The sequence below is a fragment of the Amblyomma mixtum genome, chromosome 8 (assembly GCF_055824585.1).
Source record: "Amblyomma mixtum isolate Tamu chromosome 8, ASM5582458v1, whole genome shotgun sequence".
In the NCBI taxonomy this organism is placed as follows: Eukaryota; Metazoa; Arthropoda; class Arachnida; order Ixodida; family Ixodidae; genus Amblyomma; species Amblyomma mixtum.
Genome location: NC_143019.1, coordinates 72947478 through 72973064, shown reverse-complemented (window position 1 = coordinate 72973064; position 25587 = coordinate 72947478). Strand labels below are relative to the sequence as shown.

The 25587-nt window shown below is 48.2% G+C and overlaps 1 protein-coding gene across 3 annotated transcripts in view; it reads right to left on the bottom strand.

The window, feature by feature from the left end:
• The window catches only part of LOC149332988 (uncharacterized), a 63985-nt gene extending 38422 nt beyond the window's left edge, over nucleotides 1–25563 (bottom strand). Inside the window, exons 1-4 of one of the 3 annotated variants that reach the window (XM_089558523.1) lie at nucleotides 25134–25563; nucleotides 24264–24457; nucleotides 8272–8901; nucleotides 3678–5277 (exon numbers count right to left, since the gene is read on the bottom strand). In XM_089558523.1, coding sequence (XP_089414649.1) covers nucleotides 5210–5277; nucleotides 8272–8455 — 252 coding nt within the window. In that variant the 5' untranslated portion in view covers nucleotides 8456–8901; nucleotides 24264–24457; nucleotides 25134–25563 and the 3' untranslated portion in view covers nucleotides 3678–5209. Of the gene's footprint in view, nucleotides 1–3677; nucleotides 5278–8271; nucleotides 8902–24263; nucleotides 24458–25133 lie in introns of those variants that run through there. The other 2 variants (XM_089558522.1, XM_089558520.1) reach the window with 2 other exon arrangements.
• Between the last annotated feature and the right edge of the window lie 24 nt (nucleotides 25564–25587).

Genomic DNA, 25587 nt, shown 5'->3' with positions numbered 1-25587 from the left:
GCTGCCTTTTGGCGTGATGACGCGCGCAGAGGTGACACCCGTTTGGAAATGACATACTCAATGTAATGCACCGTCGCTGAGAACTGCTCTATGTCGTCGGAACGGCGTCACCTGTTGGTACTAGCTTCGAAAGAAATGCCGATAAACTAGGATAGAAACTAATGTTGCAGATCGCCCCAGCGACCACGCCACTGAAAGCCGGGGATGCTCTCTTCATGGGCAACAACATGGCTGCCCGTCAAGTTTAGCGGCCGTTTTCGGCAACATTGGGAGAGATGTCACCACTCTAAGCCGGGCAACAGCCAGGCGACATGTAGGCTCCCTAGCCCCTGCTAACCACACACATGTGGCCTTCAACGTGGTGAGAGGGAATCTACACAACTAAAACGGTGATGCCTCTGGCTCGAAGCGTTTCACAGATTCCACCATCATCAGCTGCTTGTGAGCGAAACTGGTCCGACTTCGCCAACATTCATACTCTGCGTAGGAACAGGCTAAGTAATGACAAGGTGCAAAAGCTTGTTTTTGTGCACGCACATCTCAACGTGATGAAGAAGGCTACAGATGAAGCCAGTGATACTGACTCCGAATAAGTTGTAGAAGTTCACCTTTTCACCACCTTGGTCAATGCATCCAAAGTCGAAGCAATGACGAAATAGCAGCCGCAGATGAGACATTAGAGTTTTTTGTTATAACTGCCGTAACAGTTCCACAATGTCGTGCCCATTTACAGAGAGCAGACCGCTTTCGCTGGATGCTTCTATAATTCTTTCAATCTGTGAAACCCTTGCACTTGTTTGTGAAAAGGCAGAGAGAATTTCTCTTCTGTTATTTACATTTTGAGAGTTATGGCTCTTGACACTGACAATAAACCGTTTTCTTGCACAAAATAAATTTTGTTTTTTTTTTCATTTTTTCCAAAATTTTGGAAAGAAACATGACCGGTTTTTTCTCAATTGTTAAAAAATTTCCCGAAATTTTGCATCTACTTTGGGCCCTAAGGATGGCAGCACTGGACTCTGTTCTTTCATCTGATGATGGTAGCACCACACGGGCCAACATTTTGAAGGCATGCAGATTGAACCCAGGGCGCAACACCATCAAGCGGATGAGAGAAGCTGACCGCAAGCGAACGTACTTTGCAGACCGAGCAACACGACAGCTCACAAAAGAGGCCCAGCAAGCAAAAACAACAAGCGGAAAAGCGAAAAAATGACTGACAGTGACTACGAAGCAGGGGTCTATATTAAACCAATGACTATAAAGATGTTTGTGTGAATAAGAAATTGTTTTTCACATCTTTTTTCACTTTATGCTCAATTATCTGAAAACAGTGTTTTTTCTAACAAAGGTACCGTATTTCCAATGCCTTTCAAGACAGGTGGCGGAATGTTTGACCTTTCGAGAACCTATTCTTAAATCATTAACGCTAAATTCAGTTAGGAAATGCGATAGAATCTGCTTTCAATATACCACGCAGCCACGAAATGCCCTCAAAAGGAGGAATTTGTTCAAACTTCCTGCGCATGCCACGGACGCTGCAGCCGGCTGATCGGCGCCATCTTGGGCTTAGTTTGAAGCTGTTTTCTTATTGTACAATTCGCGATACCTCAAAATGCCGTCGCTCAAGCAAAGTGGCTGCCCTGGCCAGTTTTGCGAAGGCCGTTTCCGGGTCGCTGATTGACTAGCACACGGCCGCTCCGCGCCTGCCATTGTCTGGCGTGACCGGCACATCTTTTTTTCTTTCTCTTTTGTGTTCACCACTGTCGCTGTTGCTTCGTACACGTCTGCTTTCGCACTTGTTTTTCTCGATACACCGTGTTTCTGCTTTGTGCCGGGAGTTTTTCCATGCGACCGAGATGACGGGAGACAGTCAACTTAAACCGTGCATGCAACAAGCTTTTGGAAGCCGTAAGAAACGGGCGTGGAACAAAAAGTCGAAGGCATCGGCTACAAGTGCGCCGTCGGGACCTGCATTAGAGCCGGTGCCAGACTCACTGGCACTGGCTATGGAACACTAGGCACACAGATATGCACGAAATCACGCTGCCCATGAAATGTGCTGTTTGCTTCCTTTTTTACGGCTGCACATGCCCTCTTTGCTAGGAGTAATGAACACAAGTAATGAAAAGACACTATCACTGACCTCGCCATGCGTGTAGTAGCAGCAGCAGCAGTCGAGGATGAGGTAGCCACCCCAGTGTCTGCTTACTTTTTGGAAGCACGAAATACACAGACAACTGCTTTGCCCCGTGTGGATTTCTTTGCGCATTTTTCAGAGAAATTTAAACATTAGAAGTTGGCCGCGTAGAAAACCATTCTGTGTAGTGCCCAAACGGTACCGTTTTCCCATCTGCGCTAGTCGGGGTAAAATTCTGCTCCCTTTTCAGAGGGTCGGTGTGGGAAGACAGATGCACAGTTGAGATATAGCAGTGCTTTTGAGTGAGCTACATTTCTTCTCATGCTGCGCAGGATTCCATTCACTGGGCATGCTTGGTGGCCGGGCAATACTAGCACAGGCCAGCGAGTTTGCCATTTCAGTTCCAAGCATACCAGCATGACATGGGATCCAAATAATAATTCTCAGCAGTCAGCCCTTGTGCTTAGCTCTCGCTCAGTGTACGCATGTGTGCTTCAACGAAGATGACCGCTTCGCAACAAAGCGGAGATTCTTCGCAGCATTGAGCGCAGAGAAAAAAAAACGGATGTCGCAGCGCACTTCGGAATTGTGAGAAGCACGCTGAGCACGATCGTCAAAAACAAGGTGGCCATTCAAGCCAATACACGGGAACGGCCGAATGCTAACAGCCACCGCATCCAGAAGCCTGCCTATGATGAACTGGAGAAAACTCTATACAAATGGTTTGTGGACGTCTGTGTGCGAAATCTTCCCGTCAGTGGCCCCATGCTCCAGCAAAAGGTGGAAGACTTTGCCTGCATTTTGAATATCCAAGGGTTTGTGGCAGAACCATCTGTTCTGCCCGCGCCTCAGGTACACTGGACCATTACAGGTTGGACTCAATGCCAATGCTATGGAGTAGAGGGCCCCCTTGGTCATGACTGCGCAACTGAACACCGGACCAGACCAACCACCAGTCTGCTGACACTTCCTGCAGCAGGGTCACTTTCAAGTTCAGTGCCTGGGAAACAGGCGCCCGTAGCCACTGCCCCAGTGGGCATCTGCAACAGTGCACTGCAGGTGGCAACTACAGGCCCTCTTGGAGGAAGCCACCCTTGGATATCCGGATCTGGTCAATCGCATTCCAGGCACTGCTGGACATGGGTTCTAGAGTTAGCCCCCTAATATTGTATTTATACCCTTGTCACGCATGCAGTCTAACCATGGTTAAGCTTGACTGCGGTTAAGGCTAACCGCAGTTACGGACATTCACGCGATAAACCTAACTGGTCAAATGTTTAGGGGAATCCCCCAAGGTGGAGTAGATTTGTAATAAGGGAGTAATTACTCATTGGCATCCACCCGAGCGCAGCCAGTAGCTCAATTGGTGGAGCGACTGCTCCGGTGTAGCGCTGGTCCTGGGTTCGAACCCTGGACCAGGACGAATTTTTCTTTAACTACGAAGTTTCTGAGAAAGCTGTATAGCTTTCCTTTGTAGCCGTATGGCTGCGCTCGGGTGGATGCCAATGAGTAATTACTCCCTTGTGATAAACCTAACTGTAGTTACTTTGCTAACCGTGGTTACCGCAAACTGAGGTTAGCCACCTCAGTCAGGCCCACGAACTGACACAATGGCAGCCCCCATGCCCGACGCATGTTGCTCGCGTTCCTGCGAAACGACCTCCCAAAAGCGTATTGGTCTGTGGCTACCACAGAGGCCGTAATACACATTTGAGACGACAATTTGAGCGCGCTGCGCTCAAATACGCGCATGTACCGCGTTATGGCGGAAGCACTGAACACGGGCCTGCCCGCGGAAGAAGGCCTGTATATGCCGAAACAAGTTCGGCAGAAGCTGGAAAACCTAAATAAGCAGTAGTATGCTCCTTCTCTAGTAAAGAAATGATAAATTCTATTGCACTTTGTAGGCACAGGTGCGCGAGAGATGCTCGTCGCACTGTTACCACCATTACAATTTAGGCCTTGCCCGCTGTCTCAACACCGCGCTAACGAGTTGAGAACACATGGGTACAGACCAGATGTCAGGCGAAAGAAAAGACTTTTTACTAGTTCTGCTTGTTACAAATATCATTTCTCAGAATGTCATTTTCTATGCCTTTGTTACTTCACAATTTCCTGAAACTGGTGTTCAACAGCTTGTGGCAAGCCACTGGGATAATCAACCTGATTTGTTAGTGCAGATGTAGTGCACTGCATGCTTTTGGCAGAGTAGTACTTGCATTGCTACCAGTGAGAAAGTCAATCTGCCGAGTCAGTACCAAGTATAGTATGAGTAACTATTGAGATGGGGCTCCAAAGTTAGTCCAAAATTATCAACAAGCAAACATCATGTATTTATTCTTCCGGTCTAATATCATTCTTTCTGTACATGCTCTTCTAGATTACACATTACATATTGTGTGCTGGTACATCATCAGAGTATGAAGGGCAGAATGAGGAGTTGCCAGTAGCATTTTAAAGTGTATGCATTGTTCATCTCTCCAACACTGTTCTGTGTTTTAGATACTTGTGCGTGTACTCTCTGTTGGTAATGTTTACTGTCCACCATCCCATTTGGGGGTATGGCACTATGGACTGTAAATGTTTGCAACAGATACATGCATATGTTCCTGGCTGCATATCACCTTAGCCCATCCTTTATGTAGCTGTGCAAAGCCACCTCTGAAGCCCATCGGAGAATACTGAGGGAGCCCATGTTTTGGCGTCTGCAAGCCCCTCCCACCGTGAAAGGATATTTCAGACCATCAGCAACATGAAGGCAGAAAAAATATTTCAGCATTCAACGCCAGCCCTAGTTGCAAAAGACATGGCCCAAGCATTATGGGGCTTTGAGGGGCTAGCCGAACGTACATTTGGTGGAAAGCCAGCCCCAAGGACTACCACAAAGATGGTGTCCTCACAAGAAAACAGCCTACTCCTCAGAAGGTGGCACTTATTTTTGGTATCCAACATTAGCCTCTAATTATATTAATACAGCTCAGATGGTGAAAAAGTATGACCCCTGGCCCAGACTTCTTGTTCAGTCTGAGTCCAGAGTAGTAGACACTGTAGCCTCTGATTCAGTCGACTTCACAGCAGCCCCACTCTCACATCCTTGGGATGCCCTTGCTCAGAACGGATGCAGAGAGATGTACAACCTGCTCACAAGAATAAAGGCCGGACACACATGTTATAGAGTAATCAACTTCTACTCTAGACCTGGAGGCCACTATGCATTGGATGTGGTCCTTGGAAGTGGGGTACAGACTGTCATTGCCGTCTTTCCTACCTATGATGTGATGCACAAAAAGGGAGACTCTCGAAAGAAACCCATCAGGATGGTTTCAGGAGTATTTTCCAGAGGTCCTCATCACGTCAGAGAGGCAACTGACAAGATCAATCTACTGGTCATAGAGAAGGTGAACACTGAATGCGTTGTGCACAGAGTGCTAGAGAAGGGAGTGCTCCTAGAAGGAAAATGGTTCCCGAGAAGTAATGCGAATCCGAAAAGCAGAGGCAGCTCGTGTATCTTTCTAAGTATGGAGATACACCGATCACTAATAGAAGGTTCTCGCATATACCCAGAGTTTTTAGTAGAAAATGCAAAGGAAACCTGCCCTCACTGGGATAAAGAAAGCTGGCAAGAAAGGGAAGAATCACTCCGGCATGACTACACATGCATTTTGCTTCCAAATGGCAAGCGATATGAAACGGAGGAAGGCTCATCAGCAAGTGACCCCACTACCAAGTCTTCAGCTGGATCTGAAATAACGCACACCGCCGAAAGGGCCCGGGAACTTCAGCTTGCAACAGAAATGAAAATAAGACTTGGAATACGGCCTCCTGACGAAGAAGAGGGTGAGGAAATGGAGGAAGAACCCACGTATGAAGATGATGGATTAACTTTCCTTCCGATCATGGAGGACACAGATGAAGAAGAGGGCATAGAGTCTCCTGCAGAGCCTGCGGGACTCGAACCACTAGTCGTAGGGACGAGTTACAATGACGGCTTGAGATATGCCATACTGGAAGGAGTGATCCACTCTAAGCGCATACAAGCGGCCTACACAACAGCTTGGGGGATCAAAACAGACAAAGCATGGGACTTGCTCGATATGAAAACGCAGAAGTTAATTGAAGTAAAGGTTTCCCCGAGGGAGCCTGCAACAATATGGCGAGAAGTGTCTGATGAAACTAGCACCCCGTCGGAACACATAGGGTCGCTCGTTGTGTCCGTAGCCACTGATGAAATAGAGTTACTATTTCCACTGCCAGCACATGAAAGGAGAAGGGTTGGTAAGTGATTTCCTACACAGAAGAACCATGTTCCTAATGGAACAAAGAGGAGACTTACTGCTAGGAAGAATGGAAACAGCATTCATGGCAAACATGAAATTTGATGAGGATGCCAAAGATTGGCTGCGACCAGTCATTCAACAGAGCGTAGAGTCACTACAACCAAATGTCATGAAAAGACATCTGCAAAATTTAAATGTTTTCAGGCCAGAAGACTTGCTAGCTGGGCTTGAAGATCCTCTAAAGAGAGTAGCTCCAACTGCCAAATGGACTGGGAAAATACTACCATATTCCTAGGTGGACTGCACAGCCACCAACAGTGACAAGGACATCCAAATGGTACAGGAATTCCTAGAGACAATACCAGAAGGCGATCATGTGGCAGTAAATTGGGAGGCCTCTAAAGCCCTCATGGACCAGGCCATTCAGCTGATCAATGGATTCAAGGAGATCATACCACAAGGAAAGACTCATGTAAAAGTGCCATCAACAAAGAAAGGCTATAAAGTGGTGGATGGGCCCAAAAACTCAGCCGACTTCTACAAGGGACTAACATGCCTGGGGTCGGGATGAAACCACAGAAAAGAAACACCACTCTAATGTCCAAAACGAAGCAGGCAGCTCCACGAACTGCAGAAGAGAGAGTGAAAAAGTATGACGCCTGGCCCAGTCTTCTTGTTCAGTCTGAGTCCACAGTACTAGGCACTGTAGCCTCTGATTCAGTCGACTTCACAGCAGCCCCACTCTCACATCCTTGGGACGCCATTGCTCAGAACGGATGCAGAGAGAGGTACAACTTGCTGACAAGAATAAAGGCTGGACACACATGTTATAGAGTAATAAACTTCTACTCTAGACCTGGAGGCCCCTACGCATTGGATGTGGTCCCTAGAAGTGGGGTACACTCTGCCATTGCCGTCTTTCCTATCTATCATGTGGTGCACAAAAAGGGAGACTCTCGAAAGAAACCCATCAGGATGGTTTCAGGAGTAGTTTCCAGAGGTCCTCATCATGCCAGAGAGGCAACTGACAAGATCAATCTACTGGTCACAGAGAAGGCGAACACTGAATGCGATGTGCACAGAGTGCTAGAGAAGGGAGTGCTCCTAGAACGAAAATGGTTCCCGAAAAGTAATGCGATCCGAAAAGCTGATGCCACCTATTTGGCATACCTGCACAATGCCTTCTTCGTCCTGATGAACTACGCAGGGAAGCTAATGGTCTCACATGCTCACTTTGCAGAATTGCAGCGGGACAAGCCGCAATGGAAGCAGATCTTCTCAGAAGTCCTATCAATCCCAAAGACGTACCATGCGGAAAGACTGACCGAAATGATACTCATGGGGATCCTCGGAGGTAGCCAAGATGAAGGTCACTTCGCCATTCTAAGGATGGCATACATGCTTCTTCTCGAATACAAGAATTCTGAACAAGTCTTTGTACTGGATCTGAAAGCTTCAACCAAGGCACTTCTTCCTCGACTTCTGAGCTGTTATCAGTATTTGCGGATATGACTTTTCCTCATTGTTTTTTTGTTTTTCTCCTTGACTTTTTGCAGAAACATTGACCTTCTGGGGCTCAAAGATGCGCGGAACGGTACACAACTCCGCTCCCGGGTGCATATTACTAAAGCCCGGTTGCCCTTCCCGCGTCCGAGCTTATGCTCACATCCGCGACGGTAACTCTAGTGCTTAAAGGTGCTAGAGGCTAAAGGGAAGGAAGAGTGGACCTGGGTAAAGACCCTACACTTTCCCAGGCCACTAAGATCTAGTGAGGGCAAGTTCTCTGTGCTGACACGCTAAGCATTTAGCACAGTTTTAAAGCTTGGCACATAATGAAAATAAAAACAGAGTTACCCGGCAGCCGAGAGGCTGTCGTTCCAAGCATGCCAGGAGCTTCCATTGGAGAGTCGGCCTCCAAGACCCGGATGGGACCTGCCTGCTGTATACGGCGGCGGCAGCAGCAAGATGGTGCTGAAGTTCCTGCTGGGGCCAGTGGTTCCTGGTTCGTGGCTGTCCTGCCGGACGGATCTCCCGGCATCGCAGCCCCTCTGCAAATCACAGAGCCTGCAGACGGCCCTAAAAAAGAAGGGTATCACGGAGTGCAGGAAGGTCGTGTCGGCAGACGGGGTGCCGGGTCGACCTCTGCGGGGCTGCCCGAGATTGTCTCCCAGGAGCTGCGGCTGCTGGTTGTTCAAGTAGCCAACGTGTCGCTACACGCCTGGTGCTTGCTGTTTGAAGTTGAACGCAGCAATGGATCTCTGATGTTTTCTGTCTTGGGTTAAGGTGGCCTCCCTTTCCATTGGGGGCGCCGCTGTGTGGTGCCTGCCAGCATGGGCCGCGTATTTGGTGTCGACGCTGGCTGAGCTATTGCGAGGCATAAGCCTGGGTTTGTGGACCGCCTTGGGTAAGCGGTCAGTACAAATGGGGGCACGCAAAACTCCTCCTGCAGTCAGCCGACAGTAAGTCCTCGTTGGCCACCGAGCCCTGCATCAGGCGCGCCGAAAGGCAAGGCACAAAGAAAGTTCATGGCCGTTGCGTCGCAGGAGGCCTGCTTGCCGCGGGGAGGAGGTGCCCCCGCCCCGAACTGCCGGAATTTAGACAGGAGCCTTACGCTAAGCGTGGGTGGTATCCTAAGATGCAGCCATTTCGGAAATTGAGTACAATTGAGTACAAGTACGCATAAGACCTAGGCTGACGGGGACCGCACACTGGTGTCCCCGCTGGGGGCGCCTGGCCCCCTGTCCACGGGTAGTGGAATGTGTACTGCTGCACCCCTCAGCAGGAATACGTCTGCACGCAGGAAACAATCAGAAAGCTGCCAATGATCCTGTTGCAGAAAATTCAGGATGTCCGCAAGAGAGTGAAGCGGTAGCTTCTTACCAACACGAGTGAAGATTGACGGCGCACACATGACTGCAGCTGTGAGACTACAAAGTAGCTGTGAATTCATAGCTACTTTGATATCTCACAGCTCTTTAACTTCATTGTAGCTGCTTCACTACATTCAGGTTTTAAGTTTTTTATTCAGTACCTGTACCACCAGTAAGGCACTACAGCAAGTTTATACTATTAATTATTTTGTCATCCTACAGTTGGTTTGCATCTCGGATATCAAATAAAGTGCAAATGAAAGTTTTAAACTATGTTTAAGTTTTACTCAAGACTACAAACTGTCGCTGAGAGGCAGTGTAGTCGTATGGCAAGTGGTCGCTCTTGCCGAGTGGGACCACTTGCCAAATGGTCCCACTTGGCAACTATTTGGCAATAGCTCCTTTCCGAGAAGCGCTGAAGCCTTTGGCTGGCACAGATCAACTGGAAGGACTTGAAAAACCTAGACAATGTCCACGTATGTGGTCAGCATTTTATCACATGTAAGGAAAAGTGAACTTTATGAGTTGACCTACAATCGCTCTCCGAGATGTTTACCATGGCAGCGGTAACTGATAATGACCTTTGATGCGGTCCTCGCCGTTGCACCTACTTGCTTGTAAAGTCAATTTGTGTAACGCAGTGCGCACAATCACGCCTTTCATTTCTCCAGGGTGACCTTCAAATCTAATGGATGACACAAACCCTGACTGGGCACCTACTCAGCACCTGGGTTACGAGCAAAGACCACCTGCTGGCATGTCCACCTGTTTTGAACAGTCAAAGATGCAGCATAACAACGAAACTATAGCAGATACAGCAGCTTGTCAGTCATCAGAGGACAAATGCACCATAGAGGCAGCACCTGCAGACGACTCGACAAATGAAAGCGTCAGTGTGCGCCCGGAGTCGAGAGCAGGTGTGTTTGATATTGTGGGGATTGAGCTTCTTGGGCTACCCGAGTGTGCGCCCGCTTCTACCGTTTCGTTCGTTAGAGAGACCCCCCGTGGGGTGTCCGCGAGCGTAATGGGGGCAGCCGCGCTGCTTGTCCTCCCTTGCAAGGGAAGCTCTTCCGAGAACCGCAGTAAATCACCCTCCCTTCCGTTCTTCCCGCTTCGACCTCGCGTCCCCATTGGGTCACACCGAGTGACAGTTGGGCGGCGTTGTTTCGGCGAGAGGTCCCGAGCGGGAAATGAACGGGGAGATCGCCACCGACTCGGGCAGCAGAAAGGTGCGTAGAGTTTGGCTCCCGGGTGCCCCGGCCTTTGCCGGGGGCCCAAGAACGCGGGTGCTTTAACGTGCGCATCTAGTATGTATGCTTGAGTCCAGGCCCGAACCTCTGGAGTCGTGTAGCCCGCCTGTGTGGCGCCGACGCGCTCCGGATTCGGGAGGGCCTGATTTGGCTGGTTCTCCGTCATCGCCGGGCCATTGCCGGTGACGACGCGCGATGAGCCATCGATGTGCGACCTGCGTCGTCAAGATGTGCTCCGCGTAGACCCCATCCTCCCTCGTGTTGCGCTGCGCGCGATTTAACCCTTAGGTTGGCCGCGCGGCATGCGATCGCCCTTAGCTGTGCTGTCCCGCGTGTATATAGGCTTTGCTTTGCGCGCGCGGCTCCGCGGGCCCGCTTTCGGGTGCTGCGGCGGGGCTGCGGGTTGCACCGAGGTCTGGGGATTAGTGCAGTGTTATGTAATGCAGCTTATTGTGTAATAAACACTTGTGCTCTCAAATAACTGCGCCTTCCTTCCTTCGGAGCGAGAGCGCAGGCGCGCACCAAACGCTGGCAGTGCCCTCAGCTTGCTCCGGCCCGAACCCGCGATATGTGGGCGAAGTGCTACCTAATTAGCACACCGCCACTCCGGTGTTGACGATCCCACAATATACAAAATACAACTTTCGGAGAGGCTAGATATTACAATTCCTGCAACCTGAGCAGCTAATAATGGTTTTAATTCTCATATGTTACAGAGGTAGCAGTACAGACTGATTTGACTGTGCAAGACATCTGTGTTGTTGAGGATGACAACAAGAGATTTGCTGCACAGCTGTGCAAAGCAAAGGCAGAAAAAAACAAGCTAGAGATGACCCAGTCATCATTTCGTGGCGATGATTCTAAGGTTTTGTTTTATATGGGACTGACTAGCTTTTCTGTGCTGCTTGCTGTCTTTGAGCTTGTTGAATGTCACGTAAAGCACAATGCACAAAATGGCCTAGGGAAGTTTGAGGAATTTATTGTGTTCCTCATGAAGCTCAAGTGGAATTTCCCAGTGCAAGAACTTGCATACCGTTTCTCTGTTTCTGATTCAACCGTGAGCAGAATTTTTGACAAATGGCTGCATGCAGCTTTCTAGCGTTTGAAATCGCAAGATAGGTGGCCTTCAAGGCAGGAGATTCAAAAGACAATGGCACAAGCGTTCTTCGAATCTTTTGGTTCAAAAGGTGGCAGTCATAATAGACTGCTTTGCAATCAGAATCGAAAGGCCAGCATCTCTTGAGGCAAGGACTGAGACATGGTCCAATTACAAGGTCAGCAATACCTCAAAATATCTCATTGGAATTTGCCCACAAGGAGTCATATCCTTTACTTCAGAAAGCTGGGGAGGCAATACTGGTGATAAACACATAACTGAAAAATGCGGCATTCTGGATAACCTGACATAAGGCGTTGTTGTCCTCGCCTTGTGTCCTCACCTCGATAGAGGTTTTGTTATTGCCGACCCCTTTGGGCTGTACTGTGCTAAACTGCACATTCCTGCCTTCACTAAAGGCAAAAAGCAGCTCGCTACTTAGGGAACTTGCGTGCCTGCATTGAAGTATGCAGAGAGAGAGAAATGGATGGAAAGGCAGGGAGGTTAACCACGCGATGCCCAGTTGGCTACCCTACACTTGGGGAGGGGAACAAAGGGGAAAGAAGGAAAAAGAGCGGCAAGGAAATGAGTCTTCTAAGTGACCAGCGACCACTATGTCACGGGGAAAGAGGGCGCGCACTAAAAACTTGAAGATTATAGACGGGAATACAACCCCGAGTCCTTTAAGAATCGCAGGAGCGCTTTCACCACTTTCCATTGTGAGAAAGGTTGTGTCCAGGGCCCCAGAACCTTGGACTCTGTTAAAGGACGGAGTCCAAGTGGTAGAGCTCAGGAAAAGGACCAACAGAGAAAAAGAAAAGCCCGGAGTGCAGAAAAAATAAAAGAGCAAAGGCGTAAGAAAGAGACCGAGTATTACAGCCCCGGGGCATTTTGAAGTGGATGTGCAACTTTAGAGCCAGTTTTCTCAGAAGTAAGTATTGAGCCCACTGTCCTGCTTGCAGAAAGCATAGAATGTGCCCTGTAAGATTTGCACGAAGTTTGTTGCTTTGTATTTCGTAGTAAATTCTCTATGCAGTGACATTTCTATATTTTTAATAACTATCATTTTTTTACTGTTTATCTAAATTGGCATGTTCATAATATGGATATAACGTCCTGTGTAAAAAAAAGTAAGGGTGATAAAGATATTCAGAGAGTGTCACTGCATGAACTATTCATTTGGCTAAAATATAAAAGCAACTGTGGGCTTATACCACATTTTTTTGTTACTCCAGACTTTCTGCAAAGTTGGGTATAACAATGATGCAAATAAAAATTCTTAATGTCAAAACTACTTGAGATATATCAATGAAACTTTGTATTTAGTCACTCAGCACACGTCCCAAAAACCATGCCAAATTTCATTGCTCTACTACAAAAAATAAGGAATTTCACTCCGCTCCCCACCTCCCCCAAGTATAAATTCGCTGTACATTCATAGACACAAATAATATGAGAACTTTTTGGAGAAAAATGTTTTCAACGAGCCTTGCAAATCAGTGCTCACTGCTGCTTTGGCACAAACGGCATTTTCGGCTGCCGATGAGCATCACGGCCGATCAGCCAAACGTGCCAGGCACACTATTTTCATCGTGGTGTTGCGATCACACAGAGACGCAGAAAATGTCAAGATCTTTTTCACGTCATTGTGTCCTCACAACATAAGGCGGCACCGAGATTAACAGTGGACGAAAAGTGGCTGCCCATCTAACTGATCAGTGTTCCCTAAGTGCAAAAAAAGAAAGAAACATTAACGTCTCATCCTTGGAAAAAGAAATGAAGTATGGAAGGAAGCGGCGAGGATTGCTAATTCACAGCACGGTGTTTGTCATGCGGCGGGACCACCTCCAGCTCAAGCGCTGCGCCAACATGGCACAAAGATGGAAATAGGAGGTTGCCAAGCAAAAGAGGCAAGCAAAGCGACAAGACTGGTAAGCGCGCCTTGCAGGTCTTATGCGATTGGTGCCTTTGGGCAGTGTTTACATTTTGCTCGCCTGCGTGTTTTTTCATTTATGGATGAAGACATGACAATTCAGGGTGCTGAGTATGAATGCGGTCATAAGCGCGAAGTGCTGGCATGCAGTGCTATGGAACACTAGGCACACAGAAATATGTTCGAAATCACGCTGTCCATAAAATGCGCTGTTTGCTTCGTTTTTATGGCTGCACATGCCCTCTTTGCTAGGACTAATGAACACAAGTAATGATAAGGCATTATCACTGACCACGCCATGCGTGTAGTAGCAGCAGCAGCCAAGGATGAGGTAGCCACCCCAGTGTCTGCTTACTTTTTGGAAGCACGAAATTCACACAGGGCAATGCAGTTGTCTGTGTACATAGACAACTGCTTTGCCCTGTGTGCATTTCTTTGTGCATTTTGCAGAGAAATTTAAACATTAGAAGTTGGCCGCGTAGAAAACCATTCCGTGTAGTGTCCGAATGGTACCGTTTTCCCATCTGCGCTAGTCGGGGTAAAATTCTGCTCCCTTTTCAGAGGGTCGGCGTGGGAAGGCAGATGCACAGTTGAGATATAGCGGTGCTTTTGAGTGAGCTACATTTCTTCTCATGCTGCGCAGGATTCCATTCACTGGGAATGCTTGGTGGCCGGGCAATACCAGCACGGGCCAGCGAGTTTGCCATTTCAGTTCCAAGCATACCCGCATGACGTGGGATCCAAATAATAATTCTCAGCAGTCAGCCCTCGTGCTTAGCCCCCGCTCAGTGTACGCATGTGTGCTTCAACGAAGGTGACCACGAAGCAGCGGCAAGCTCTGCCGCTTTGCAACAAAGCGGAGATTCTTCGCAGCATCGAGCGCGAAGAATCGATCGGCTGAATGCTCATTCAGCCAGCACGGCTCCATCCATGACAGCATTCCGGAATCATTTGGTAGGGGCTCACTTAAACTAGTCCATGATCAGCATTGAACAGACTGAAGTGAATGTATCGGCGATTCCACTGGCCTATCCACTTCATTGTTCTTTTCTCTTTACAACAGGCAGAAACAAGCCACGCCCTCGTCGACCAATGCCTGCCGACCTCCTTCCAGACATTGCAAAAAACTATGACAAGTCGCTGGAGATCGCTAAAAAAGAAGCAGCGGTATGCATTCTTTCTTTTGCAACAGCTGCGAATAAAATCACACCAGTAAGTGTTAATTGTGAGATTCACATACGCCTGGTACATAACGCACACTAAGCTGCGTAATAATTGCACACCTGTTGCTTTTACAGGGCAGTTTCACAGGAGAGTTTTACAGGGCAGTTTCACAGCAGAGTTTTACAGGGCAGTTTCACACAAAGATTGCATTGTATGGCAGCCATTACATACACCTAGTTTATAACACACACACTGTAAGCTGCACACTGTTATTGCATACATGTTGCTTTATACAAGGCAGTTTGACAAAAGCGGACGGCACAAAAATTGCATTTTATGGCAGCCACCTGTGTGATCCTATTCCTCAGAAAAGGGCACAACCAATTACATCGCAATGTGATACATTCTTCCTGCTTTCTATTCATGAGATACAACTAACATGATGCTCTCTACACGTGCTATTTGTACAGGACAGGCAGCACGCAACCCAGGCAACTTCTGCTATAGCTGCAGGTGTGGAGATAATGGCACATGAAGCCCCAGTACAAAGTACATCTTTGGAGGCGATTGCTTCAGCATTACAAGCACTAGCAACTGCACAGACGCTGATGGCTGCAGCATTAAGAACGCAGCACAGGGTGCCAGGCAGCCTTGGAACGCATAGCGGCTGCTGTGGAGCAAGATGCTGCATACCGCCGAGAGCTGCTTTCTCAACTCCGCATGCTATCTGCTATTGCACCGGCTTTGTTTGCTGTTCTGCAACAACTCGGGCTGCAGATGAGCACACCATAATGACCGCCTATAGGATACTGTGTTTAGTGCAATATGATGCCATGGCATCAATGTGACTGCAAAGAAATGTGCCTGTTTGAGCTGGAAAAACAAGAACCCCAAAGCACTCCCTTAAGCCCGGGATACATGGAGCGTTTTTGAGGCGATTTTCGCCCGACGGCGAGAAAAGTGCCCGCCGCTGCCGATCAGGACCGACTAGATTTTGACGCGGCGCGTCGCGCATATGACGCTATCGGAAATGCCTGTCGGACTCACTTCCGTCTGTCTTCTGCGGCAGCGACCAGCCGTCTCACTGTCCCTTGACAGTTGTCACTTCGCGTGCGTGCGCTGGTCAGCACCATGGCGACGTCAGCGAAAGCATCGTGCGTGGAATTTAACGATAAACCTATAGGCGCGATGCAAAAGCGTCCCATATTGTGGGACAGCACAAGGAAGGGTTTCAAGGAGCAGAGAAAGAGGACGGCGGTGTGGGCCGAAGTGGCCACCGAAGTTTTATGTGACCCGGAAGGCTATGGTTGCATTGCTACTAGTATTTCCAGCAAAACACAGTGCAATCGCTTTCTGAGCTTTCGAACGCTCTGCATGCGCTCTTTTTAGAAGCGAATGTCAGGCTGACGGTGCTCAGCCACTTCCCCGCTGCTGCATGCCGTCTACAGCAAACATGACGGACCCAAAAAATGAAAAGAGCAAAAAGTGGCTTCTGCAACGATTCGCTTCAGTCTACAGCGTCATGTTATCTAGCAGCAGTGTAACGCTTGCCTGTTTGAAAGACGGCCTTCTTTGAAATGTGTCTTGATACGTGCATACGCAGCGAGGTTGTATAGCTTGCTCAGTGTTTATCGGTCCGGGATGTAAACAATTTTTCTGCGCGAACTACTGGACTATTTCGGCTCCAAAAGTGACCTCAAGGTAGATTTTGACAGTGTATGTTTATGTAACAAGCAATTTAACATCGGAACTTGCCTGCATTTTCCGGAATCGTCGAAAGAAAACTGCAGTTAGCTACAGCAACACTTCGTCTAGGCGAGCGGATCGGCCGAATTGACAGCCCTGAAAATTCTGCCACAGCCAAGTGCAGTTTTTGAAGATTCCGGAAAATCCGGGCAAGTTCCGATGTCAATTTACTTGCCGACAAAACGCGGGCCATTGTAAGCTACTTTGTCGTCGTTTTTTGAGCAGAAATGTCCCAGTGGTTTGCGCAGAATGTTTTACAACCCGGTCAGATAAAAACGGAACGCGCAGTATATCCACGTTGACTTGCTTGAATAACCAACCACGTCAATGCAAGCCAAGATAAAATAGTGGCATGCTTGTGCAATAAACAGCTGTCATTGATATTACAAAAGTATTATATTTAACTGTTTTATTTGATGGTAATGTGTGGTAATAAACCGAGATTAATATGCGCCAATCTACTTGCTGACAATAATATACAGGCACGGGGCACAAGAAAGAGAGGCGGGCACTGCGTCTGGCAACATGTTGGTGTCAGTCCGCCACATCGCTCAGGTGCAAGATTAAGTGGGTAGCCAGCTGTCAAAGACAGTGGTTATTGCGTGTGCCCGATCTTTGCAAAGACATCGTGCTGAGAAGGGACTTCTTGACAGTGACCAGCAATTCCATACATGTGGCACTGGGAGGCTGGGCCACCGAAGGGGTGGAGACCCAGTGCACTGAGTCCTTTGTCAAAACTAATAGGTGGCGATGAGAGAACCCCTGTCTGAAGAAGACTCTTACTGTTCTGACTGCATCTTTGCAGAGCAAGCCACTTTTGTTGCCACCGTGTATGATGCAGTGTTCCCAAATGACAGTCACTCAAGCAACATCACCAAACGTAAATGGCACCGTGGCATCACCATGGCAAATGTACATGGCAATACCATGTGTAAATGGCAGCATCTCGTGCCATTTACACATCGTTCCTCGTTGACAGTTGCTTATTATGGTCCCGAAAGTTATGTCTTTACATGCAGTGAAAAAACCTACTTATCCAAGCGATGGCCCTAAGCTGGCTGTAAGGCCGCACTTATTGACACCCCCATCTTTCTTGAGGCCGCTGCGCGCCTCCGGTCTACGCCGAGATTTCTTTGTAAAGCCACGGGCTCGGCACCCACGTGTCCCCTGCAAACACACACAAAAACCTGGAAGTGACTGCCCGCTTAGCAGCGTCGCCATGACTGCCGACTGCTAGCATTGTCGACCGCGGGTGTCCACCGGTACCACTGGGGCACCAAGAAAGCGTGCCAGCGGATTCCTGTACCATCCCGCAGAAACCTGCGAAACTTTTGATTTCCGCGAAGGACCCTTTTGTTTGCTGGCATTATATGCTGCCAGCACCAAATCAATGCAGGGCTCGTTTCCTGCCTTTGCCACGAGTCACTCCCAAGATGATTCAGCAAGTGACTCGCCCTGTTGTTCACCTAGAACTCGTCATCCCTGGAGAAGCGACACGTGGGTGCGGCGGCGAGAGTGGAAAGGGGAGAGAGTGCGCATAGTGTGAGAAGCCCCGCGTGGAGAGGGTCTCCTGAATGTTCTTTTTATATGTTTCTTTTTTTCGTTTTGCCAAGCCCTGGGTTCGAGGTTGCGCCCAACCTTCCAGGGCTGTGGTTACTGTATGCTAGACTTTCATTGGTTAGCGAAGTCTAGGGCGGGCCTTGAAACATGACTGCCCTAAGTTCTTTGTTTGTAAAGCATATAAAAATGCGTGCAAAACCGTTGGACAGCAGTCCTAGATCAGTCCTAGACTTGTGTAGTCTCGGGAAGGACTCCGTGCTTGGCACGTACTTCTACATCTTGCTTATTGATCGCCGAATCGTCAACGATTGGAAGGGTCTGAGCCTTTCCGAAGAACTCAACGGACCATCAAGATAATAATGAGCAGACGGCGCTATGTGCTGAACGATATTGGGGTCGCAGCTTTTGCATGCGCAGCGCGTGTGTGTTCGTGGATAAATCCCTTGATATAGCTTGAAACTCCCAACCACGGTACTGAATTTCGCGTTCCTGGTTTCAGCACTCTTAATTTTTTTTCTGTCACCTACTTCAACTGATAGTGAATAGCCAGCTATAGTTGTGACATACATGCCAGAAATACTAAACAGTTTTCAGTTAAAGACAAAATTTTAAATGAATTCGGCGCGCGTTTATCGGCGTTGTTCGGAGTAAACCGAAAAGTGTAACTTCTACTTATAGGTCCGAGCACTGAGTGGCACCTAAAGACTGAGTTCCATGTACACGAAAAAGTAAGCGACGTGATGAGGTGCCGCGGCAACAACGGCTGGCATTCACTCCGTTGCCCACCGGCCAAGCTCCATGCATTGCGACAACGCGAAACAGACGCGAATGTGAAACGGAGATGACAATCAGTGTTGCTGGCGTAATACACCGCAAAGCTGTTTGCACCTATAACAAGAGTCACATTATTTGCAAGGATAAAAATTTTGTGCAGAAAAATGCAAAATCAAATCAATTTACATCTTTGTGCATTGAATACAGATTGTTTCACTAAACGCTCACGTAATCTTTTGGTACTTGGTTGTGGAGTTTTGGTTTCAGCAGTTTTCCCAGCGCACTTTTCCTTGCTCGAAATGGAGTGGCAATGGGAAGTCGCCGCTCTGCAGTTGTGCTTGATTCTGAAGGGAAAGAAGGCTCTGACCAGTCTGGAAGTGGCGCGCTGAGGAAAGCGAATTCTTCACAGCGGTACATTGTTCCTGGCGAAGAAATGAAAGCAGCACAACTGCATACGCTTCAATGCACTCTTGCAGATGAAGGTGATGCATGACAGGGATGCATAGCTCTTCTACAAGTTCTTGTAGAAGTTCTTGTATATAGGTCAAACAGGAAGGTGCTTGAACACCCGCTTAAGAGACCACAGCACTTCATCAAGGGGGGCTCCGTCGTCAAACTTGGCCTTGCATTACAGGAACTGTTCCCAGAATAACCAACCTGGTTCTTCTGAAAAATCATGTACCCCCATTTTTAATGAAACTAAGATTCTGTAAAAGCACAAAGATAAACTAACACGCGAAATCAGTGAAGCCTTTCATATACAAAAAAACAGTGACGCGTGCGTCAGCATCCCCTCTGTAACAGTTCATGACTGTGAAATGAAGTATCTTGATCCAGGTGATTGATGTATCATTGTAGCTTTTGGTGTTGCCATGCGTTCTTGGTTGTCATTGGAGTATATATTGCGTGTTGTTTCTAATAAAGCCTTCAGTTGATAGTCAGCGCCGGTCCTGTTGTACTCTTTTTCGTTGTCCTTCGTTTAGCGCTGTTTTTTCCAAGAAACATGTACCAACTAGCTCAACTCTCCGTTTTATACAAGTTCTACAGGATGTGACCGGAGATACTTCACTTCCTGCACTCAATAGTAGAAAGTCGCCTTACGAAACAGTGGTTGTGTGGAGAGCCCATATCGTCTGGTGAGCGCCTCGCCCTGACGCTCCGGTAAGGACGTACTTTTTCTGAAAGGACGTTGTGTGGGTACTGCGGTCATTCCTTTGGTGGCTGACGAGCAGCTCTTAGCACACGACGCTTGTCTGGGGACATTGCACAGGAGATTGCTTGGCTGTAATCATCCACAGAGTAGCACAGCGCGTGCGTGCGTTTTGGAACTTGATGAAATTCTAGTTGTACATAGGAACCTGTCATCAGGAATGCTGATCAAAGATGCCATAATGGCATTCAGGGTGGGGATCGAAACATCCAGACGGGCAATTCATCCTACATGCACGGTACTCTGGAAGATGCTCGCTCCAATTTAACTCTAGCCTCAAGTACAGTACAGCTACGATAAAGGCATTTCAGTTTTCATTAAGCACTAGCCCTCCACACTGCAGGTCCCAACAGAGAATGAATGGAGGGAAACTGCTGCAGACTTCTGGAGTCTGTGGCAATTCCCAAAGTGGCTGGGGGCGGTGGAAGGAAAACACATCGAAATAAAATGCCCGAAGAATGCTGGAAGCCTTCATTTCCACTATAAGGTATGAAAGCAAAGTATTTGTATGTTATGTAAAAAAAGCAGTAATCCATTTGTTGAACTGCTGCCAATGCCTAACGAGCATTGTGGAAAGGGTCACATACGGCTGTGAAACAGTCACACTGACCTAGTGCAAGAAAATGCAGGACCTTAACAGCTATGCAAACATCAGGTATGGAAATGTGACATGAACGTACTTGAACAGACACAGGTAGGGAAATGAGGGGCTTGTTATGACATGCATTTTAAGGAATCCTGCAATAGCTGAAACCACGGATAGCATAGGTGAATAGCAGAATGTTGAGCTGGACCAGCTGATAAAGGTCCATAATGATTGAAGAGGGGGAAAAAAAAACAGACAAAAAGAAAGGACACAGGACAAGCGCTGTCCTGTTTTCAGTACATATTTTTAATGTCTGGTCTTGATAAGTGGGAAATTAGTAGTGTAATCATGTTACGGCAGAAAGATAATTGTTTTCGAAGTGGTTGCAAATGATCACTTATCCTCAGGAGGGAAGGCAGTTGTACTTTGTGTTTAGGCGAGGGGCCTACAGCCCCTCAAAATGTTGGATATAAAAGTTTTACAATCCAAATGAGTGTGTGCGTGAAAAAAGAAAAAAAATAATTTTGTGCAGTAGTGTGAAACACCGAATTCCAAACTTGGCACTACAGTGCAATGAATTTGTGAGGGGTCTGAACTGGTGTTTTGTGTGGCATGATTGCAAGTGTGTATTCTGAGGAGGCAAAGTCGTCTTTTTTTTGTATTGTTACAAAAACCCCTAGGTTGCAATAATTGAATGCACTGCAAAAAACAAGTTCATTACACTCCTGCAGTAAACTCACTACAGGGGGGGGTGTCAACTGCTGTGGGTGGAGAGAGCAAGCATCACGACATGGCAGAGGGTGGGATGACATGCCAGGTCACTGCACTGGGTACTGTTCACTCTGTGACCGCTGTGGACCTCAGCCTTCAGTGTCTGTATTCACACTTATTTCCAGGGTGCCCATTCCATCGTTATGCTGACCGTAGTGGACAGCAGGTATGTTTTTCGGTTGGTGGACGTGGGTGCACCCGGGAGACACAGTGAAGGGGGCATCTTTAAGGATTCCCCCATTGGCCAACGTCTGCCTCATGCAGCTTGACTACCTAAGTCAGAGAAGCGAAAACCACAGGTTGCTTGAGCCGTTTCGACAAGGGGACTTCCTGGGGACTCCCCTTCCTGACACGCATCCCCTCTCACACCACTTTCCTTCCCCACCCCCGGGGCCTTCCTCCTCGGAGCGAAGGCCCTATTTAATCCCTGCCAATGATGAACGCTTTGCCCAGACGAAGACAAGTCCCCTTGTCGAAACGTTGGCTCAAGCAACCTGAGGTTTTCCCCTCCCTTGTTCATTTTGTGATCGCCAAGAACCATCTACCACACCCTCTCTCTACCATGGACTTAAAAGTCAGAGAAGGTGTGTCATGTTTTCATTGGCGATGAGGCCTTCCAGTTGCGCCCAGATTTCATGCGGCCTCAGCCGTGCAAGGTATGTATCACTCCAGAGAGAAACTAACAGTAACTAACAGTAAATTTAACTGCGTTTCTGGCCTCACTCAATTGGCCAGAAAGAATTGGCCATTATAGACTTGCAGGTGTGCGATATTTTATAAGTGCTAGAACCAGTGCATTGAGTCACAAAAGGGCTTTGCTTGGTGTGAAAAAAGTGACACATAACAGTTTGCAAGAAAAATTGTGATTGTTTCTTTTACAGAAGATGTGTTGAAAACGCTTTGGGCATCTTGGCATCTCGGTGGCGCATCTTTGAGAGAAGACTCAACCTTGAGCCAAAAAATGTGGACAACCTAGTGAAGGCAACATGCGTGCTGCATAATTTCCTTTGTATGGAGAGCTGAGTCACAAAAGGGCTTTGCTTGGTGTGAAAAAAGTGAGACATGCAACAGTCCTGCAAGCAAAATTGTGATTGTTTCTTTTACAGAAGATGTGTTGAAAGCGCTTTGGGCATCTTGGCATCTCTGTGGCGCATCTTTGAGAGAAGACCCAACCTTGAGCCAAAAAATGTGGACAACCTAGTGAAGGCAACACGCGTGCTGCATAATTTCCTTTGTATGGAGAGCTGAGTCACAAAAGGGCTTTGCTTGGTGTGAAAAAAGTGAGACATGCAACAGTCCTGCAAGCAAAATTGTGATTGTTTCTTTTACAGAAGATGTGTTGAAAACGCTTTGGGCATCTTGGCATCTCGGTGGCGCATCTTTGAGAGAAGACTCAACCTTGAGCCAAAAAATGCGGACAACGTAGTGAAGGCAACATGCGTGCTGCATAATTTCCTTTGTATGGAGAGCTGAGTCACAAAAGGGCTTTGCTTGGTGTGAAAAAAGTGAGACACGTAACAGTCCTGCAAGCAAAATTGTGATTGTTTCTTTTACAGAAGATGTGTTGAAAATGCTTTGGGTATCTTGGCATCTCGGTGGTTTATCTTTGAGAGAAGACTCAACCTTGAGCCAAAAAATGTGCACAACGTAGTGAAAGCAACATCCGTGCTGCATGATTTCCTTTGCATGGAGAGCAGTTCAGCTAGACACTACTGCCCTCCTGGCTGTGCTCACTGCACCGACACATTTGGAAAGGTTCGTGAGGGCTCCTGGCGAGAGGCAGTGTATAGCTCTGCAATGTTACAGCTTCAGAGGATGAGGGCATGCAACTGTGCACAGGGTGCCACTGTTGTGCAAAGCACATTTTTGGAATTATTTAGCACCTAAGGCCAAGTCCACTGGCAGTGGAGCCTGCCTGGCGTCGGCACGCCTTAAGGTTTGGTCAGTGGCTCAACCATGTACGCGTCGGGTACAGACCACTAATCATAGTTGCACGTTTCCTTCTCATCCATTATATTAGGTGACAGTCTATCATCATCTTGCATTAAGTTTTATGGGGGTTTAACATCCCAAAGCGACTCAGGCTATGAGGGACACCGTACTGAAGGGCTCCGGAAATTTCGACCACCAGGGGCTCTGTAACATGCCCCGACATCGCACAGCACACGGGCCTGTAGAATTTCACCTCCATCGAAATTCGACCACCGCGGCCGGGATTAAACCCCCATCTTTCAAGTCAGCAGCCAAGCGCCATAACCACTGAGCCACCGTGGCGGCCTTTCTTGCATTGGGTGGTGATAAGGATGCCAATGTTAGATTATCAAATTTTACAGTAATTCTAGAAATGCATTGGTTTTTCAGGTTCACTAATGTGTCTCTAAACAAATCCCTGTTGGCATTAACCACGCGAAATAAGAACCCCGGAAACTTGCGAAAATTTGTGCAAGTTTGCCATTAATGGTTAAAAATTGGTTGAGAAAAGGAAATGATGCAGTAACTATCTCGTATATCTTGGTGGACACCCGACCGCACCTTAGAAGGGATAAAGGAGGTAGTGAAAAAAGAAAGGAAGGAAGAGGCGTCGTAGTGGAATAATTTCGACCACCTGGGGATCTTTAACATGCTCTGACATCGCACGGGCGGCTTTTGCATTTTGCCTCCATCGAAATGCGGCCGCTGCGGTCGGGTTCGAACCCGTGTACTCCGGCTCAGAAGATGAGTGCCTTAACCACTGAGCCACTGCGAACGGTATCACTAGTGCGACCGCCGCCCCCCTTTCGGGTCAGCAGCAAAGCACCATAACCACTGGGCCACCGCGGCGGCGCGAAACTGCACATGACAGCATACATTTAGTGAAATGTAATGATAACCCCCAAATGGACTTACGGTCTACCGCGCATTGTGTCCCGCAGGAAGAGCAAGCAGCCTTTCGATGAAATGCCAGGTGGGCGTTTCTTCAACTCCGTCCGCCCCAGCCCCGCTCTTTTTCGCCTGGATGCGCCCTTTGAACATCCTCCTGAAGGTGTCGCGCAGATTTTTCCATCGATTCTTCACATCGGGAACTGCGTAGGCGTGAAAGCCTGTAACGAAATTAAGCATGCATTTAGCATGCAAATCTCCTGCCCGGCGGAGCACATTTTCTAGCGAACGATAACGATCGCTCGACGTTACACAGCTTGCCACGTCCTCGAACACAGCATTAGCGAAACGCCGCACTCGGCGTACGGTCAGCATTTCGTATAGTCGATGGCACCAACTCAGTGCTTTGTTTACAAGAAGACCAATCACCTGTTGCATCGACGGCTGCGGCTACTCGGCGGCACGCCGCTTCTGAATGCAGGTCCCAAAGGACCCGCTCGCACTCCACGGCGTCGACAAGCCTCTCATTGAAGCCTTGGGCTTCGCGTGTGCCATGGTAGTACGAAAGTAGCACCTACGGGCACTCGAAAGAACTTAACGCAAAATGCGGCACTTTCGAGAAAGCGCGCGAAATTACCGGCAGTGACGTATGCTGTAGGGTAAGGTGCTATTGGCTAATCGCATAAGCAAGTTCCGGCGACGAGCAAAATTTTCTGTCAGCGTGCAATCCGAGCGAACGACACGGGCATTTCGCTTTGCTCGACGGCGTCGCTCGCCGCCGTCGCGTGTTTTTTTGCGCACATGGAGTTCAGCCTTTATCCTAGGAACTTCCCAACAAAAGTTGCAATACGGTTCTTGCGCTAATCACATCCAATATTTACACTGCATAATACTCACATGCTCCGGGCTCGTTGTCATGCGATAACGTCGCGGAGAGGCAAGCAAGTGTCAGCGAATTTTCACCATTCCTCGCACCTCCACATCAGCTCCAACTGACATAGGCATGTCAAAAATCCCGTTTGACTTGTCCGAGAAAGCAACACACCATATCCTGGCGAACTGGTGGCAAACTTTCACACCGAATGTCCAGCCAACAAACTACTCGAACTTATCGAACTCGCAGCGCAACCTAAAAACCTGCCAAAACTTTTCACCGCCCAACATTTCACGCCGCCAGTTCTTGACTTCCTCCATGGACGCCGCACACGAGCTCAACTGAACCACGACCGGGTCGTGAACTGAACACACTGAACAAAAACATACGTGCGCGAAAAACACATGTGCGGTCTGGCAGGCGGAAGCGGGCGGAAGACGACCCCAGTGGTGGTGGCGCTGAAGTTGAGTGACGCTT